The 19,759-nt window shown below is 43.3% G+C and overlaps 1 protein-coding gene across 4 annotated transcripts in view; it reads left to right on the forward strand.

The window, feature by feature from the left end:
• HECW2 (HECT, C2 and WW domain containing E3 ubiquitin protein ligase 2) overlaps window positions 1-19,759 on the forward strand; it is a 660,271-nt gene that overhangs the window by 124,345 nt on the left and 516,167 nt on the right. For 3 of the 4 annotated variants that reach the window (XM_056536055.1, XM_056536057.1, XM_056536056.1), the window contains exon 3: window positions 18,213-18,528. The exons of the other annotated variant lie outside the window; for it this stretch is intronic. In XM_056536055.1, coding sequence (XP_056392030.1) covers window positions 18,234-18,528 — 295 coding nt within the window. In that variant the 5' untranslated portion in view covers window positions 18,213-18,233. The remainder of the gene's footprint in view (window positions 1-18,212; window positions 18,529-19,759) is intronic. 4 annotated transcript variants of the gene reach the window in all.

Consider the following 19,759-nt stretch of genomic DNA (forward strand, 5'->3'; position numbering starts at 1 on the left):
AAAAAGTTAAGAAAGCAAAAAAATTGCATAATTATTATTAAACACATAATTAAAATACATTACTAATAAAAAGTTTTACAAAATTAATTATAAAAAATAAAATATTTTTATAATTAAATGGCCCCTTTCTACATTTTTATATTGCTGGCTAGATTTTTAGTTCTCTGCCCGCCCACATAAATTGATCCCTGTTTAAAAATGTATACAAAGTTTGTTCTAAAAAATATAAATTTCGTTGAATACAATTTTTTCCGTCACTACTGTATTTTTTTAAATTTTTTATGGTAACCTACAAAATTTTACAAAAAAGGGTATCTCCATCACTTTTTTGGATCGCAAAAGTCCTAAAAAAGAATAAAAACCGCCTGCGAAAACACCAAAGTTAAAGCCCACATAGCGTTTTTCCTGGCATTTTTTCACTCCCATAGACTTCTATGGGAGGAAAGTGCCAACATTTTCCCGAAAAAATACGCCATACTCTGAATTTGAAGACCTTTTTGAAAACCAACCTGTGCGCCCCAAAAGAACTGAAAAATGCCCAAAGGTTTAAAAAGACGCCAAAATTTAAAACGCCAAGTGGATCTGGCATTTTGCAGTTCACTATTGACTTGCAGCTAACATCTGGCTGTGGCGTTTTTTCACAGAAAATAAATCTGTAGAGCTTCTGTTGGTAAATATGCAGAAAATCTGTACCAACTCATGCACAATTTGGTGCACATTAGTTGCAGATTTGCTATTGTTGACCCTTAAATTGTGCAAAAAAAAGAAAATCCAAAGTTACTGCAGTGTGTGGATAAGAGTTGTTAAAATTCTAGTAATATGCAACCAGTTCCTATAAGATGGGAAAACCCCCAACTACAAGATTAGGAGCTTCAGACACCACCAGTTATGTCATACTAGGATAAAACTAACTGTACCTTTGTTTGCTGTGATGGCCATTTATAAGTTATAAAACTGCTTTTCTCTTTGTACAGCTGAAGTATTATAGGGGTGTTGCCAACCTGCAGCAGCTGCCTGCTTTCCCTGATTCATGTACAGGGCTCTGTGCTGGAAGCTGAGTTCTGTACATCAATCCAACAGGACAGGAGAGGGAAAGGCATGCTATTGGGCTCAACTCAGTTTCATAAATGGCCATCAAAGCAAACACCGGTACAGGTAGTTTTATCTTTACTAGCTACCCAGTGTTGCCATGTCTTCCTACCTAAACCCGTGAGATAGGAAAAGCAGTCACCCAGCTTTCCCAGTCTCTTGAAGCCCCAGCAGTGATGGCCTGCTCGTCTTCCTTTTACTCCTCACTGCAGCAGTGCTGCCATGCCCTCACCTTGCACCGGATTGATGTCTTCTCTCTCTTCTCTCAGCCTGCAAAAACATTTTTTTCCCTTTCCCCACACTAACTATTCTCTGCACCTGCCTGCTGGACAGTTAAATCATACTGTACCAAGACGTTAGTCCAGCAGCAGGATGTTTAATAATTCTTGGGCAATCTCCGCAGCCCGGAAGTAACACTATCAGGAGATGTACCAGAAGTCCCATAGACTTGCATGTGGCTTTTGGTACATCTCCTGAGTGTGTTACTTTTGGGCTGCGGATATTGCACTATACTTTTACCTGACATATAAGAAAGATGTGTGTGTACCACAATTGAAATATCTGCAGCCAGGAAGTTATGCTGAAACATACACAAATATACATATACACACATACGGTGAGTTATGTGTGTGTGTGTGTATGTATATATATATATATATATATATATATATATATATATAGTACAGACCAAAAGTTTGGACTCACCTCATTCAGAGTTTTCTTTATTTTCATGACTATGAAAATTGTAGATTCACACTGAAGGCATCAAAACTATGAATTAACACATGTGGAATTATAGACATAACATAAAAGTGTAAAAATATCATATTCTAGGTTCTAGCCACGTTTTGCTTTGATTACTGCTTTGCACACTCTTGGCATTCTCTTGATGACCTTCTTGAGGTAGTCACCTGAAATTGTCTTCCAACAGTCTTGAAGGAGTTCCCAGAGATGCTTAGCACTTGTTGGCCCTTTTTGCCTTCACTCTGCGGTCCAGCTCACCCCAAACCATCTCGATTGGGTTCAGGTCCGTTGACTGTGGAGGCCAGGTCATCTGGCGCAGCACCCCATCACTCTCCTTCTTGGTCAAATAGCCCTTACACAGCCTGGAGGTGTGTTTGGAGTCATTGTCCTGTTGAAAAATAAATGATGGTCCAACTAAACACAAACCGGATGGAATAGCATGCCGCTGCAAGATGCTGTGGTAGCCATGCTGGTTCAGTATGCCTTCAATTTTGAATAAATCCCCAACAGTGTCACCAGCAAAGCACCCCCACACCATCACACCTCCTCCTCCACACCAGCACACCTCTGAAGTGAAACCCATTTCAGGTGACTACCTCTTGAGTTTCAACAAGAGAATGCCAAGAGTGTGCAAATCAGTGATCAAAGCAAAAGGTGGCTACTTTGAAGAACCTAGAATATGACATATTTTCAGTTGTTTCACACTTTTTTGTTATGTCTATAATTCCACATGTGTTAATTCATAGTTTTAATGCCTTCAGTGTGAATCTACAATTTTCATAGTCATGAAAATAAAGAAAACGCTGAATGAGAAGGTGTGTCCAAACTTTTGGTCTGTAATGTGTGTGTGTGTGTGTGTGTGTGTGTGTGTGTATGTACATGTGTGTATATATATATATATATATATATATTTATATATATATAATATCTTTCTCCTGGCTAACTCCATACTTGTACCTCGTACAAAGCTGACGTACTTTGTACTATTAGGCTACATTCACATCCGCGCTCGGAGCTGTGTTATGGTGTTTGCTGATTCCACTATTCTGATAAAATGATTTTAGTGGAAGAAGAAAATACACTGCATTAAAAGTTTTTAAAGTTCCTGCTAAATCTTGCAAAGTAACAGAGAATGGGACCTGTGGGGATCCGTTGATGTTAATTGTGACATCCTGCCTCCTGCCTCCATAAAGAAACATTTATGGGATTCCAAAAAGTAAACTTTATTGATACAATGAATAAAATCACTTAAATCAAATAAATCACTTAAAAATACAAAACATATATCCTGAGAACCAGGAGAATAGCGAGTATGAGCTCATATAACGTGATAAATAAAGTGTTAGCTTAGTAGCAGCAGTGCAAGTGCTCATATAAAGTACGGTAATAGCAGCACATTCCATAATGACATACATAATACAGCAGAATAAATACCAAGTGGATAAAGAAGTAGTGGAGCGTGGGCCCTTACCACCCGATGTTTCGCCTCGGACTGGCTTCTATATATATTACTTATATGTATGTGTGTGTATGTTCATATATATACATATATATTAGCAAGGAACACAAGGGGCCGTCATTGATGGTCGGTATGTGTCACCGAGGTTCCTGGCCTTTGTAAGGTAAGAGCTGGTTTTTCTAAAGTGTCGATGTTGCAGATTGTAGTCTGACACTTCAGCTGTTTAGTATGGCTGTAAAGTTGACCCAGAATGACTTTTAATGGGAATAGTCAATGTGCTGGGTGGGTGACTATTCCCCACGTTCCAGGCCGGCGTCTTGGCAGGCTTATAAAAGCAGTCAGCAGGTGAGTGATGTGTGTGTGTGTGAATCTACTAACATCAGACAGTGAAGCTGTGGAGTCCTCTGAGCTGAGGGCTAAATACTGCAAACAGGCGTGCAGGCCAACCTGGAAGCCTGCCTGTGAACCATTCTGTGTCTGAGCATTAAGCCTGGTGTGAACCGACACCTAGGATTCCAGGTGAACTTTGTTTTGCTGTGTATGAACAAGCACCAAGACTGTTTTGCTTTGCTGTGTATGAACAAGCACCAAGACTGTTATGTTTTGCGGAGTGTGAATAAAACACTGAAGTTTGATTTACAACCTGGTTCCTTGCCTCTATACTGCATCCGCTAACCTGACTACCAGAGAAAATCCCCACAATTGGTGGAGAATGCAGTGAGGCTGCCCTGAAAGCCGAAAAGTTTTTTGTTTTTCCCGGGCATGGATGTATGTCCTATATCAAGCCAGCAAGGTTATTACCCGTGTCCCCTGACAAAATGGAGGCTGTCATGAAAGCCTTCGTGGAGGCTAAAAGCAGCAGCAGGAAACTAACCAGCTGCTATTACAGCATGTGATGGCGTTAGAAGCCACAGGAGCGTTCCAGAATGTCCACGATGCCCGGAAAGCTGTTTGGTTGGCGATCCCTAAGATGACCCCCTTGGATGACATTGAGACCTACCTGGCGGCTTTCGAAAAGGTGGTCATGAAAGAGAAGTTACCCCGAGACAAATGGGTTGAGGTTGTCTCTCCGTTCCTGACGTCTGGACCCCAGCAGGTGTTGTTCGACTTACCAGATGATCAATCGGCCGACTACACAACTGTAAATGGTGAGATTCTGGCAAGACTGGGGGGTGAATGTATTGGTCCGGGCCCAGTGGGTGCATCAGTGGAAGTATACCTCGACTGAACCCGCCAGACCGCAGTACACCCTGTTCCAAATTATTAAGCAAATTATATTTTTCTCATTTACCTAAATAATTGATGTAAATAACAGTCAACATAATTCTCATGTTTATAACTATTAAGAGTACAATTCAAATTTTATTGAACAAACCTCCTAATGATAACAGTATTTTTTTTAAACCAAAAAAACTTAAATTGCACTGTTCCAAATTAAGTAAGGTTCAGAACACTTTATAGGTTGTAAAGAACTGATAATTGAGTTGTTGTGTTTGCAGCATATTTACTGACATCAAAAGCTATTTCCATCAAACTTTTAATAACAGTTTAACTTTTAACCCCTTAAGGACGCAGGGTTTTTCAGTTTCTGCACTTTCGTTTTTTCCTCCTTACCTTTTAAAAATCATAACCCTTTCAATTTTCCACCTAAAAATCCATATGATGGCTTATTTTTTGCATCACCAATTCTACTTTGCAGTGTCATTAGTCATTTAACCCAAAAATCCATGGCAAAATGGAAAAAGAAAATCATTGTGCGACAAAATCGAAGAAAAAACGCCATTTTATAAATTTTGGGGGCTTCCATTTCTACGCAGTGCATATTTCTGTAAAAATTACACCTTATCATTATTTTGTAAGTTTATACGGTTAAAACGGTACCCTACTTATATAGGTTTCATTTTGTCATACTTCTGAAAAAAATCATAACTACATGCAGGAAAATTGATACGTTTAAAAATTTCCTTTTCTGACCCCTATAACTTTTTTTATTTTTCCACGTACAGGGTGGTATGAGGGCTCATTTTTTGCGCCGTGATCTGAAGTTTTTATCGGTACCATTTTTGTTTTGATTGGACTTTTTGATCACTTTTTATAAATTTTTTAATGGTATAAACATACGCTTTTTTTGGACTTTTGATTTTTTTTTACGTGTACGCCATTGACCTTTCGGTTTAATTTAATTATATATTTTTATAGTTCGGACATTTACGCACACGGTGATACCACATATGTTTATTTTTATTTACACAGTTTTATTTTTTTTATGGGAAAAGGGGAGTGATTCAAACTTTTATTAGGGAAGGGGTTAAATGACCTTTAACACTTTTTTTTCACTTTTTTTTTTTTTTTTTTTGCAGTGTTATAGCTCCCATAGGGACCTATAACACTGCACACACTGATCTTTTACACGCCTGTGATCAGTGTTATCGGCGCTTGACTGTCCTGCCTGGATCTCGGGCACGGAGCAGTCATTCGCTGATCGGACACCGAGGAGGAAGGTAAGGGCCCTCCCGGTGTCCTGTAAGCTGTTTGGGACGCCGCGATTTCACCGCGGTGGTCCCGAACAGCCCGACTGAGCAGCCGGGATACTTTCACTTCAGACGCAGCGGTCAGCTTTGATCGGTGTGTCTGAAGGGTTAATACAGGGCATCACTGCGATCGGTGATGTCCTGTATTAGCCGCGGGTCCCGGCCGTTGAGTCGACGGAGGACGTGAATATACATCCTTCGCCGTTAAGGGGTTAAAACATTTTAACAGATCACGTTACATTTTAACATAGGACCCCTTATTTGATAGCAGTTTCACAAGTCTTGCATCCGTTGTGAGTTTTTGGACAGTTTCTGTTTGAATTTGTTTGCAAGATGTCCGAATAGCCTCCCAGAGCTGCTGTTTGGATGTAAACTGCCTCCCACCCTCCTAGATCTTTTGCTTGGGGATGCTCCAAAGGTTCTCAATAGGATTGAGGTCAGGGGAGGATGGAAGCCACATTATGACTTTCTCTCCTTTTATCCCCATAGCAGCCATTGATTCAGAGTTATTCTTTGCAGCATGGATAAGATGCATTATCATGCATGAAGATGATTTTATTACGGAAAGCATAGTTCTTCCTTCTGTACCATGGAAGAAAATGGTCAGTCAGAAAATCCAAATACTTTGCAGAGGTGATCTTTACACCTTTGGGAACGCTAAAAGGGACCAACCAACGATCTTCCTATGATTCCAACCCGAAACATGACTCCACCACCGCCTTGCTGATGTCACAGCCTTGTTGGAACAGGGTGGCCGTCCACCAACCATCCACTACTCCATCCTTCTGGACCATCCAGGGTTGTACGGCACTCATCAGTGAACAGGAGACATTTTTAAAATTAGTCTTCATGTATTTTTCTGCCCAATGCAGCCATTTCTACTTGTGATCATTGGTTAATGGTGGCCGTATAGAACGTTTATGCACAGTTGCAAGACTCTGGAGGACTCTACACCTTGATGTCCGTGAGACTCCAGAGGCACCAGGAGCTTCAAATATCTGTTTGCTGCTGGGTAATGGTAATTTAGCAGCTGCTCTCTTGATCCGATGCATGGATCTGGCAGAAATCTTCCTCAATGTGCCTTTGTCTGCATGAACTTGTCTGTGTTGTGAATCAGCCACAAATCTCTTAATAGTGCGATGATCACGCTTAAAGGGGTATTCCAGGAATTATTTTTGTTTGACTATGCTACAGGGGCTGTAAAGTTAGTGTAGTTCATAATATAGTGTCTGTACCTATGTGTGATGGTTTTCTCACAATTCTACTGTGATTTTCACCCCAATATTTATTTTTAACAGCATACAGAATGACTGTTGTCTCAGATTTTCCCCAGGTTTCAATGCGACGGAGACTGACTCACTAGGCACCTGATGACAGGGAGCCTGTCTGCTTCAATCTGCAATGTATGCAAGAGCTTTAGGCACCCTGATTGAAAACCACAGGTCTTTTGAATGGATGCAGCTCATTTATGTTTCAATGGGTGGGGTGGCTGATGTGTTTGAGGGAGGAAAATTGAATTATGGGATTTGTAGGCAAAAAAGAAAATGTCAAGCAGGAAATACCAGTTCGCAAAAAGCTAGCCACAATGTTATGGTAATCTCATGACATAGCCATTTAGCCCCCAAGACAAGCACAGATCCTTCCTAAGCATGTCCATTACTGTCTGGCAGGTATGTACTAAAATCACCTTATGGTAGATAACCCCTTTTTAAGTTTTCGTGAAATATCTAATGTTTTCATAACTCCTCAAAGGCATTGAACTATTTCTCTCTTTTCCGCATCAGAAAGATCCTTTTTCTTACCCATATTTCTTGAAAATGGTGTTCTGCTTAATAATGTGGAACACCCACCTTTAGTAGTTTTTCCTTTAAATTGGGCTCACCTTGCAATCTAATTATCACAGGTGTCCGTGATTGGTTTTCAGTGATCAAAAGAGCTCCGAGACACAATGCCATCCTTGACTAATACTGAAAAACAAAATATTTAATATTTGTGACACTAAAATAGAATTTGCATAATCATTTGAAACCGGGTGTATTATGATCTGCTATGCCGGAATGCTCCACCCTCGACCAGTCAGCTAGTGCAACCAAAACCCACTCGGGATGTACTCCTTACAGACCATGTTCCGATGGTCTGTTGGCGGTGTCAAGAGCCTGGTCACATAGGGGCTGACTGTCCCCATCGGGGGTAACACATGGACACCAACTATGGCTACCGCCCCTCAATGTATGCCAGGAGACTGTTTGCAACTAGTACCCCTGAAACAGTAGACAATAGTAACCTGTGCCAGTTGAAAGTGGGAGATACCCTGGTGCTGGCACTCAGGGAGCCTGGTGGCTTTGGTAAGAGCTGCCCTCGTGCTGCCCGCAGAGTATACTGGCCGAAAGGTCGGTGTTGTGTGCATCCATGAAGACTTAAAGGACTATCCCACCGCTTTGGTGTCTCTGTCCACAGTGGCCGGCAGGTGGACTCATAAGGTGGCCGTCACAACAAATTTACATTATGAACTAATACTTGGGAGAGACTTCCCCGGTTTCCTGTCACTGTGGCCTAATGTGAGAGCCACTGATTCCCACGAGGCAGGAGTAACCCCAATAGAATGGCCTTGCTCAGGGAAGAAACCGGAACCCTGGAAACCTGAGACTGAAGGGCCAGCAGTAGGGGTAGCTGCCATTGCGGTGGAGGGTGGGAAGCCAACCCTGCTGAATGTAATGGTGGGAGACGTGGAAGAATTTGCTGCCGGGTCCGGAGTTGGCAGACCCCAACGTCTCTGGAGACAATTTCGGTACAGCACAGCATCAGAACCCAACTCTATCTCGGGCCTGGGAAAATGTGGTAGTAGTTGAGGGTGAACTGTAACAACCGGGGGCTTAGTCTATGTTCCCCTGTTTTGTGGTTCAACAGGGGATGCTGTACCGTGTAAATCAAGTATGGGGTGAGCATGTTGAACAGTTTGTGGAGCCCAGGGCGTATCACAGGCTCATGTTGGAGTTAGCCCACCAGCATGTTCTTGGGAGGGACACCTGGGCCAGCAGAAAACGCATGACTAGATTCTACAGCGGTTTTACTGGCCCAGTGTGTTCAAGGAGGGGGAAAAGTATTGAGTCTTGCCCAACCTGCCAGATAACCAGCCCCCAGCCACATTTCCGTAGTGTCCTGGTCCCTCTCCCGATTACTGAGGTTTTATTTGAGAGGATCGCTATGGATCTCATAGTCCCAGTACAGAAGTCCGCTAGAGTGCACCAACACATCTTGGTAGTCCTGGATCATGCCCCTCGGTACCCAGAGGTGGTGCCCCTGCAACATACCTCGGCCAAATTCATAGCTAAAGAATTAATGGAGATTTTTTCCGGAGTGGGCCTACCACGGCCCGGGTTGGTTAGAACCTCTTTATGTCAAAAGTCATGAGGGAACTCAGTAAGCTACTGCAGATCAAACAGTTAAGAACATCCGTTTATCACCCGCAAACAGATGGCCTGGTAGAGAGGTTTAATCAAACCTTGAAAAACATGTTAAAGCAGGTGGTGTCTAAGGATGGGAGGGATTGGGAAATTCTGCTGCCCTATCTCATGTTCACAGAGCGAGAGGTGCCACAGGCCTCTACTGGGTTCTCGCCCTTTGAACTGCTATACGGCGACATCCGCGTGGTCTGTTGGACATAGCCAAAGAGGCGTGGGAACAACAACCCACACCACATAAAGCCACGTCATGAAGGGGTTAATGTCATTTGTTGGCAGATTCAAGTTGGAGGGCAGGGGGCTGATTTGTTGTAGGGGAAAGAGAAGGTTGCGAAAAAGAAGGTGAATCATGCCAAAGGGTTGAGGTAGGCTGCGAACAGAAACTTTTATTGGGCCCTAAAACAGCAGCTGGTCCACAGTAACTGATAGGTTGAGGTTAGCTGCTGCTTCTTTTTACTGGCTAGACTCTCTACCTCAGAGTGGGACAACTCTGTGGAATACTAGATGCAGGGAAATTCTAGCAAGATTTTAAAAAATTTTTAAATAATGTTCAACATACAGTCTGTTATATTTAATAGTAGGGATCCACTGAAATTTCGTCCGGCAAAAATTATGCTCCTTTCGCCAGGGACTTAGCTCGCCTGTATGCCCGGAGTCCCACCGCAGATATGAAGCAAGTGTAGGAGCTGCGCTCGCATCATTGGCCGGGACCTGCCGGTAATGGCGGACATCAGCACTGATGTTGGGTGCTTAAATATCTGGTTCATATAAACATGATGTTAATGACCCCAACGGTGAATGACGTAAACATAAAAAAAAAAAATCAAAGTAAAAAAATTGGATTTTTATCAGAAAAAAAGTATAAAAAATAAATAAATCAGAACTAGAATAGTACCAATTAATATTACAGATCGCGGTGCAAAAAATAAGCCCTCATAAATCTCCATATACAGAAAAATTATATTAAAAGTGGGCGGAGCAATGCATTTTCGGTAAAATTTTCGGTTTCGGACCAAAATTTCCCTTTTCAGTGCATCCCTATATAATAGCATCTCACAAGGATAGTACATAGTTTGTAAGGTTAAAAAAGACAAGAGTCCGTCAAGTTCAACCTAAAACCCTACTGTGTTTATCCAGAGGAAGGCTATTCCCCCCCCCCCCCCCCCCCATATGAGGCTGATGCCAATTGCCCCATGAGGAAAAATTCCTTCCTGACATTCAGAATAAATCCTTATTTAACGTTCTAGCCACATAAATCTAGTGTCCATAAATTGTAATATTATATTACAGGTACGCCCTTGGTGCCTGTGCTACAAGGGAGTACCTGTATGCCCTGCGTTCTCCTGATCACTGCCACTCACCAGTTACGGAGGTTTGTCGGTGGAGCAGTGCTGGTGGCAGCAGCAGTGGTGGCGTTGCGGCCGGGGGACTTGAAAGCGATTGTTGGTGAGGGACAGTTAGCTCCAGGTCAGTGGTCCCAACCTAAAACCCTACTGTTTTAATCCAGAGGAAGGCAACCCCTCCAGGTTGAGACAATGAGACAGATGGCAATTGCCCCATGAGTAAAAATTTCTTCCCAACTCCAAACATGACAATCGGAATAAATTCCTGTATCAAGGTTCTATCCACATAAATCTAGTATCCATAACTTGTAATATTATATTACAGGTACGCTCTTGGTGCCTGTAGGGAGTACCTGTACGCCTAGTGTTCCTCCGATCACCGCCGCTCGCCTGCCCGTGATTGGGCCAGGAAGGGAAGGCTGCTGATGTCTGTCAGCAACCATCCCGGCACATCCCGGTGACTTTCGTGCTTTGGGGATTGCAGCGGTTGTGTTGCGGCCGGGAAACGTTGTTGGTGAGGGACAGTTAGCTCCAGGTCAGTGGTCTCCAAACTGCAGCCCTCCAGCCAATGGCTGTCTGGGCATGCTGGGAATTGTAGTTTTTCAACATCTGGAGGGCCACAGCAGTACAAAGTGTTGCTGCAAAAAAAAAAAAAGTGGTCCCCGGACAGTCCGTGCATGTTGGGAGTTGTAGTCTTGCAACATCTGGAAGGCTGCAATTTGGAGACCACTGTTTTTTTTGTTTGTTTTTTTCAGCACTTCGTACTGCAAAAAAAAAACACCAGTACTTGCTGCTGCCCCTATTTTTTTTGTACTTTTTTGCGGGGCATTTGTGGTCTGTGCCACAAGGGACTGTTCTACGCTGTATGGCCAGACCGTACCCAGTGTTAAGACTGCTCTGATTGCTGATCAGTGATTTATTACTGATGAGCAATTTTTTTAGATACAGTTGTGGGTTTTTTTGCTCTTTTTTTGGGGGGGGGGGGGGGGGGGTTGATGGTTGCTCATACAAATTTTTATTCCCAACAGTTTGGTGCCCAGTTCACCGCTGCTTTTCTGGCTAGGCCTGCTAGTTGGACCCCTGTCAATGCAGCCGAGATGAGGACCTATTTGGGGCCTCATCCTTTTAGTTAATCCAGAAGTCTTGTGGCTGTGCCAGGTGCAGAAATATACACCACCTATAGAGGAGGTGTATATTTCTGTGACTTTACGTGTCGCAAGTCGGCCCTAAAGTTGCATATGATGAGGACGCGCCCTTGGCCCTCACATTCCTTGCAACAATCAGCCCTCCCTATGCAAGTCACTAATTCAGGCCTCAAATGCGCATGGATCTCTCTCACTCCTGAACACTGACATGCTGTTGTTGTCCCATATTTTTCATTTTCACAAGAGAGAGAAGAAAAAGCTCCCCAAAATTAATAACGCAATTTCTCCTGAGTACAGAAATGCCCCATAAGTGGCTGTAAAGTGCTCCGCAGGAACACAACAGTGCTCCGAAGTGAGAGCGAACCATGTACATTTTAGGTGATTTGTACAGTGGTGGCTGATTGTTGCAGAGGATGTGACACCCATTTTGCAAAATACACCCCTCAAGGAGCGTAACAAAGGGAGCGGTCAGCATTTAGACACCACAGGGGTCTGACATATTTGTGGAACAGTGGGTTGTGATTACGTTTTTCGTTTTCATGGCCCATTGTTCAAAAAATCTGTCAGACACCTGTGGGATATAAATGATCACTGCACCCCCTGTTTCATTCCTTTAGGGGTGTAGTCTACAAAATGGGGTCACATGTGGGGTGTTTCCACTGTTTTGGCACAATGGGGGCTTTATAAACCTAACATAGCCCATAATACCCCTTCCTGTCAAATGCACTCTTCTAAAGCCAGATCTTGCTCCTCCTTTTCTAAGCCCTGCCGTGCGCCAGCAGAGCACTTTATATTCACATATGGGTTATTTCAATGCTCCTGAGAAATTGTTAAAATTTTCCAGGGGGCTTTTTCTCATTTTTGTAAAAATGAAAAGTTTAAGGCTACACCAACATGTATTATAATTTTTATGGCCCATTGTTTCAAAAATTTGTCACACCTGTGGTGTTTAAATGCTCATTGCACCCCTAATTACATTCCTCAAGGGATGTAGTTTCCAAAATGGAGTCACATGTGGGGGGTTTCCACTGTCCAGGCACCATGGGGGCTTTGTAAATGCGATATGGCCCTTGATTTTTATTCTAGCCAAATCTTCTCTCCAAAAGCCCAATGTCGATCCTTCCCTTCTGAGCCCTGCCGTGCGCCTGCAGTGCACTTTATGTTCACATATAGGGTATTTCCAAACTTGGGAAAAATTGGGTTACAAATATTGTGGGGCTTTTTGTCCTTTTACCTCTTGGGAAAATTACAAATTTGGGGTTACACAAGCATTTTTGCGTAAAATAAAAATTTTTGTTTTCATGGCCCACTGTTCTAAAATGTTGTTATATGCCTGTGGGCATATTTTTTTTCATATATCACTTAGTACCTAAACCTGACCATGTACATCTAATTTTTATGTGTCTAGCACTTTTATTTTTTTATTTTTTTTTATTTTTATTACACTTTTAATTTAGCTCACTAGTCTGAATTCCTCTCAAAGGGAGGGGGCGTAGCATCACTGTGCAGGTCTCTGCCCCCTCCCTCAGTATGCTGTCTGCTCACATCTCCCCTAGCATTAGCAAAACTACAACTCCCAGCTTGTCCTCACTGACAGTAGCGGGACATAAGCTGACAGTGGGAGGATTTTTCCTCCAGCTGTGAGCCCTGCGCTCACAGCTGTCAATCAAGGAAGTGTCTCCATGACATAGATGATGATGCATGGACACAGCAGGACTAGTATGTGTCCAAGCAGGCAGGGGGGGCAGTTGTTTGACTGTCTTTTTCAGTATGAAATACTGAACATTTTCTAATGAAAGCAATTGTAAAACCTACTGGTTTTGCATGCTTTACATGTCAAAAGTTTTTGTATCTGACAGTGCCCTTTTAAGGTCAGAATGGTCCTTACTGGGTTAAAGTCCCCCATAATACTGACGTCATCGTTCTTTGCTTCCCCATCTATTTGTTTCATTAGTAAGTTTCTTCTGCTTCCATTCTACTATACACAAGTCATTTGTGTTCAGGAACCTGTACAGCAGTGTCCAGAAGCCATATGGTTTTCTCCAGGTGCCAAATTTACAGAGAATAGCTCCATAGATATTTTATTCAATTGAGCATGAAGCAATTTGTACAAAGCTTTATACACTTTGGCCCAGATTTATCAAACTGTGAGAGAAAAAGTGGAGTAATTTTCCCACAACAACCAATCACAGCTCAGCTTTCGCTTTACCGGAGATTGTTAAATGAGCTGTGATTGGTTGCCGTGAGAAAATCTCTCCACTTTTTCTCTCAAACAGTTTGATAAATCTGGGCCTTTATGTATAAGCCAAAATCTTTGCAAATCTTCTACTTTGGTGAAGCTTAGCCTCTTAAGGACCCAGGGCGTATGGATACGCCCTCACACCCTGGGCCTTAAGGACCCAGGGCGTATCCATACACCCTGGCGTTTTCCGGTCCCTGCCGCGCGCCGGGCAGAGATCGGAACCGGATGCCTGCTGAAATCCTTCAGCAGGCATCCAGGGCAAACGCCGAGGGGGGCCATGCGATCTGCGGCGATACCGGGCTGATCGGGTCTCTGGGACCCTAGCGCCCGGTAATTTTGCATGATCCCGGCTGTCACAGACAGCCAGGACCATGCTAACGTATAGGAGCGAGGTGGCAAGCCTGCCACCTCCTCCGATCCCCTGCGATTCTTCGGTTAGTTAACCGACCAATCGCAGGGGGGGGGCGGTTACTTCCTCCCGCCCTGCCCGGCCCCTTGAAGTCCGGAGAGGACGGGAGGAAGACCGGAGGACGCGGCGGGGGACGGGGGAGTGCTGGGGCCCGCCCCGGTACTTACCTCGTCCCTGAAGACCCGGATCCAGACAATGAAGACGGCGGCGACAGGTGAGTTCCTCTTCAGCCGCGGTCAGGCCCTTTACAGCAATGCACGTCGCCGTAAAGCTACATGCATTGCTGTAATGGGACCCTGTATACTACAACTCCCAGCATGCCCAGACAGCCCTTGGCGTCTGGGCATGCTGGGAGTTGCAGTTTTGCAACATCTGGAGGTCCACAGTTTGGAGACCACTGTGCCCTTCCAGATGTTGCGAAACTAAACATCATCAGCATGCCCTTACTGTCCAGTCATGCTGGGAGTTGTAGTTCTGTAACATCTGGCCCTTCAGATGTTGCAGAACTACAACTCCCAGCATGCCTGGACAGTTTTGGCATACTGGGAGTTGTAGTTTTGCAACATCAGGAAGGGCACAGATTGGGAGCCACTGTATTAGTGGTCTGCAAACTGTAGTCCTCCAGGTGTTGCAAAACTACAACTCCAAGCATGCTGGGAGTTGTAGTTTGGCAACATCTGGCTCTAAAGATGTTTCCGAACTACTACTTCCAGCATGCCTGAGAATGTTTGGGAGTAGTGGTTTTGCAACAGCTGGAGGCACACTGGTTGGGAAACATTGTCTGTTTCCTAACTCAGTGTTTCCCAACCAGTGTGCCTCCAGCTGTTGCAAAACTATAACTACCAGCATGCACTGATAGACTGTGCATGCTGGGAGTTGTAGTTTTGCAACAGCTGGAGGTCCCCCCCCCCCCCCTGTGAATGTACAGGGTACACTCACATGGGCAGGGGGCTTACAGTGAGTATCAGGGTGCAAGTTTGCGATGCAGCAAATTTTGCGCGGCAGCTCAAACTCGCAGCGGGAAACTCGCTGCAACCCCCCGCCCATGTGACTGTACCATAAAAACACTACACTACATTAGATTAACACAAAATAAAAAGTAAAAAACACTACATATACACATACCCCTACACAGCCCCCCTCCCCAATAAAAATGAAAAACGTCTGGTACGCCACTGTTTCCAAAATGGAGCCTCCAGCTGTTGCAAAACAACAACTCCCAGTATTGCTGGACAGCCGTTGACTGTCCAAGCATGCTGGGAGTTTTGCAACAGCTGGAGCCACCCTATCTCCACCCCTATGCAAATCCCTAATTCAGGCCTCAAATGCACATGGCGCTCTCACTTTGGAGGCCTGTCGTATTTCAAGGCAACAGTTTAGGGCCACATATGGCCGTACTACCCGCCGTACTCGGGAGAAATTGCCTAACAAATTTTGGGGGGCTTTTTCTCCTTTCACCCCTTATGAAATGGTGAAGTTGGGGTCTACACCAGCATGTTAGTGTAAAAAAATTTATTGTTTACACTAACATGCTGGTGTTGCCCTATACTTTTCATTTTGACAAGAGGTAAAAGGGAAAAAAGCCCCCCAAAATTTGTAATGCAATTTCTCCCGACTACGGAAATACCCCATATGTGGGCGCAAAATGCTCTGGGGGCGCACAACAAGGCCCAGAAGGGAGAGTGCACCATGTACATTTGAGGTGATTTGCACAGGGGTGGCTGATTGTTACAGCAGTTTTGACAAAAACGCAAAAAAAACAAAACCCCACATGTGACCCCATTTCGGAAACTACATCCCTCACGGAATGTAATGAGGGGTGCAGTGAGAATTTACACCCCACTGGTGTCTGACAGATCTTTGGAACAGTGGGCTGTGCAAATTAAAAATTTCGTACAGCCCACTGTTCCAAAGATCTGACACACCAGTGGGGGTAAATGCTCACTGTACCCCTTGTTATGTTCCTCAAGGGGTCTAGTTTCCAAAATGGTATTCCATGTGTTTCTTTTTTGCTGTTCTGGCCCCATAGGGGCTTCCTAAATGCGACATGCCCCCCGAGCAAAATTTGCTCTCAAAAAGCCAAATATGACTCCTTCTCTTCTGAGCATTGTAGTTTGCCTGTAGTGCACTTCAGGTCAACTTATGGGGTACCTCCATACTCAGAAGAGATGGGGTTTCAAATTTTGGGGGGTATTTTCTGCTATTAACCCTTGCAAAAATGTGAAAATTGTGGGGAAACACATTTTCGTGATTTTTTTTTTTTTTTACGTATGCAAAAGTCGTGAAACCCCTGTGGGGTATTAAGGCTCACTTTATTCCTTGTTACGTTCCTCAAGGGGTCTAGTTTCCAAAATGGTATGCCATGTGGTTTTTTTTTTGCTCTCCTGGCACCATAGGGGCTTCCTAAATGCGACATGCCCCCGAGCAAAATTTGCTCTCAAAAAGCCAAATATGACTCCTTCTCTTCTGAGCATTGTAGTTCGCCCGTAATGCACTTTTGGTCAACTTATGGGGTAGCGCCGTACTCAGAAGAGATGGGGTTACAAATTTTGGGGGGTATTTTCTGCTATTAACCCTTGCAAAAATGTGAAATTTGGGGGGAAACACACATTTTAGTGAAATTTTATTTTATTTTTTTACATATGCAAAAGTCGTGAAACGTGGGGTATTAAGGCTCACTTAATTCCTTGTTACGTTCCTCAATGGGTCTTGTTTCCAGAATGGTTTGGCATGTTTTTTTTTGTTTTTTTTGCTGTTCTGGCACCATAGGGGCTTCCTAAATGCAACATGCCCCCCAAAACCCATTTCAGAAAAACTCCCCAAAATCCCCTTGTCGCTACTTCGGTTCTGAGCCCTCTACTGCGCCCGCCGAACACTTTACATAGACATATGAGGTATCTGCTTACTCGAGAGAAATTGGGCTACAAATATAAGTATACATTTTCTCCTTTTACCCCTTGTAAAAATTCAAAAATTGGGTCTTCAAGAACATGCGAGTGTAAAAAATGAAGATTGTGAATTTTCTTCTTCACTTTCCTGCTATTCCTGTGAAACACCTAAAGGGTTAAAAGGCTGACCGAATATCATTTTGAATACTTTGGGGGGTGCAGTTTTTATAGTGGGGTCATTTGTGGGATATTTCTAAGATGAAGACCCTTCAAATCCCCTTCAAACCTGAACTGGTCCCTGAAAAATAGTGAGTTTGGAAAATTGCTGCTGAACTTTGAAGCCCTCTGGTGTCTTCCAAAAGTCAAAACTTGTCAATTTTATGATGCAAACATAAAGTAGACATATTGTATATGTGAATAAAAATATATATATTTTTTATATCCATTTTCCTTACAAGCAGAGAGCTTCAAAGTTAGAAAAATGCAAAATTTTCAAATTTTTCATAACATTTTGGGATTTTTCACCAAGAAAGGATGCAAGTTACCAAAAAATGTTACCACTAAGTTAAAGTAGAATATGTCAAGAAAAAACAATCTCGGAATCAGAATGATAACTAAAAGCATTCCAGAGTTATTAATGTTTAAAGTGACAGTGGTCAGATGTTCAAAAAATGGCCGGGTCCTAAGGTGTAAAATGGCTGGGTCCTTAAGAGGTGAAATACTCTTTTTGTGTCATAGACACATAAATGATGTAGTAATGTTTGATACCGTGAATTATTGTTGTTGTAAATACTGGATTCTCTAGTTGATATTTTATGCTGGTGTTGCATTAGCAGTATGGTAGATGACATAACATTAATCATCAGGATGCTGATATTTTGTTTGCCTTTTGATTTAACAGACATCTGAGGGTTAGCTTTATATGATGGCCAGCTCTGCTCGAGATCATCTACTTTTTGTCCGAAGGCACAACTCTCAGCTACGGTATACTTTAAGTCCGGAGAATCTTCAAAGTTTTGCATCTCAAACCACAATGACAGAGAACATGAACTTTCAACGGGCCAACAGTGATACTGACTTGGTCACTTCTGACAGTCGATCCAGTTTGACTGCCAGTATGTATGAATATGTACTGGGGCACTCTCAGGAACTTATAATCTTCTGGGATATAAAAGAAGAAGTAGATCCCACTGATTGGATTGGGCTTTATCACATTGGTAAGTACAAAACTTCATTTGAATGCTTACAGTGTGTATAAAATGATTTCCAGATGTTTACTCTGGAAGTTCACTTAACACCTCAAGATTTGAATATGCAACCTATAATAGACAATATACAGAGGTCCACAGTGAGACTCCCTGTAATAAATTTCTCTTAGGGGAGAAAATTTAGTTTCTCCGAACCGGTCAACTGCTTTAACTGTTCTTTTCACTTGTTTTGGGCCCTTATACCTAGGGCAGAATGGGAAATGCTTCATTTTAAGGGTACATTCATGTGTACAGAATCTGCTGCAGATTTGATGCTGTATTCTGTTATTTCATTTACATTGAAATCTGCAGCAGATACTTTACCGCAGGGGTAGGCAACCTTTTGGTAGTGCTGTGCCCATATTTTTTTTTTGTCACTTGGATTGACGGCAATATGGGTGTGGCTTGTCGCTGGTGTATCTGTTTGTGGGCGTGGTTTGCTGTTTGTGAGGGTGTGGCTTGTCACTGAGTGAGATATTTTCAGAATTGTCCCTATATATTGTCCTCACTGTAAGGACCTTACAGTGGGGACAACTATTTTATCTCAAACCTGTATAATACAGACTCCAGAATCAATCCCCACCATAATACAGACCCCACCATAATACAGACCCCAGAATCAGACCCCACCATAATAATGACTGCAGAATCAGACCCCGCCATAATAATGACCCCAGAATCAGACCCCGCCATAATACAGACCACAGAATCAGTCCCCACCATAATGCAGACCCCAGAATCAGACCTCCCTACATAATACAGACCTTTGAATCAGATCCAACCATAATACAGACCCCAAAATCAGACCCCACCATAGTACAGACCCGAGAATCAGACCTCCCTACATAATACAGACCTCAGAATCAGACCTCACCATAATACAAACCCCAGAATCAGTCCCCGCCATAATACAGACCCTAGAATTAGACCACACCATAATACAGACCCCAGAATCAGACCTCCCTACATAATACAGACCCCAGAATCACCACCCACCATAATCCAAAACCCGAAAAAACACACACACACACACACAATACAGACCCCAAGATCAGACCCCAGCCGTGTTGCCCAATAATATACATACAAAGAAGAAAGGATGTCCAGTGCTGGGAATGCACTTAAAACTTGCTTGACGGGAGTCACAGTACAGGAAAGGAACGTCTGACGCGTTTTGCACTCACAGGTGCTTAACCCTTTA

This window comes from Hyla sarda, chromosome 8, assembly GCF_029499605.1.
Source record: "Hyla sarda isolate aHylSar1 chromosome 8, aHylSar1.hap1, whole genome shotgun sequence".
Classification (NCBI taxonomy): Eukaryota; Metazoa; Chordata; class Amphibia; order Anura; family Hylidae; genus Hyla; species Hyla sarda.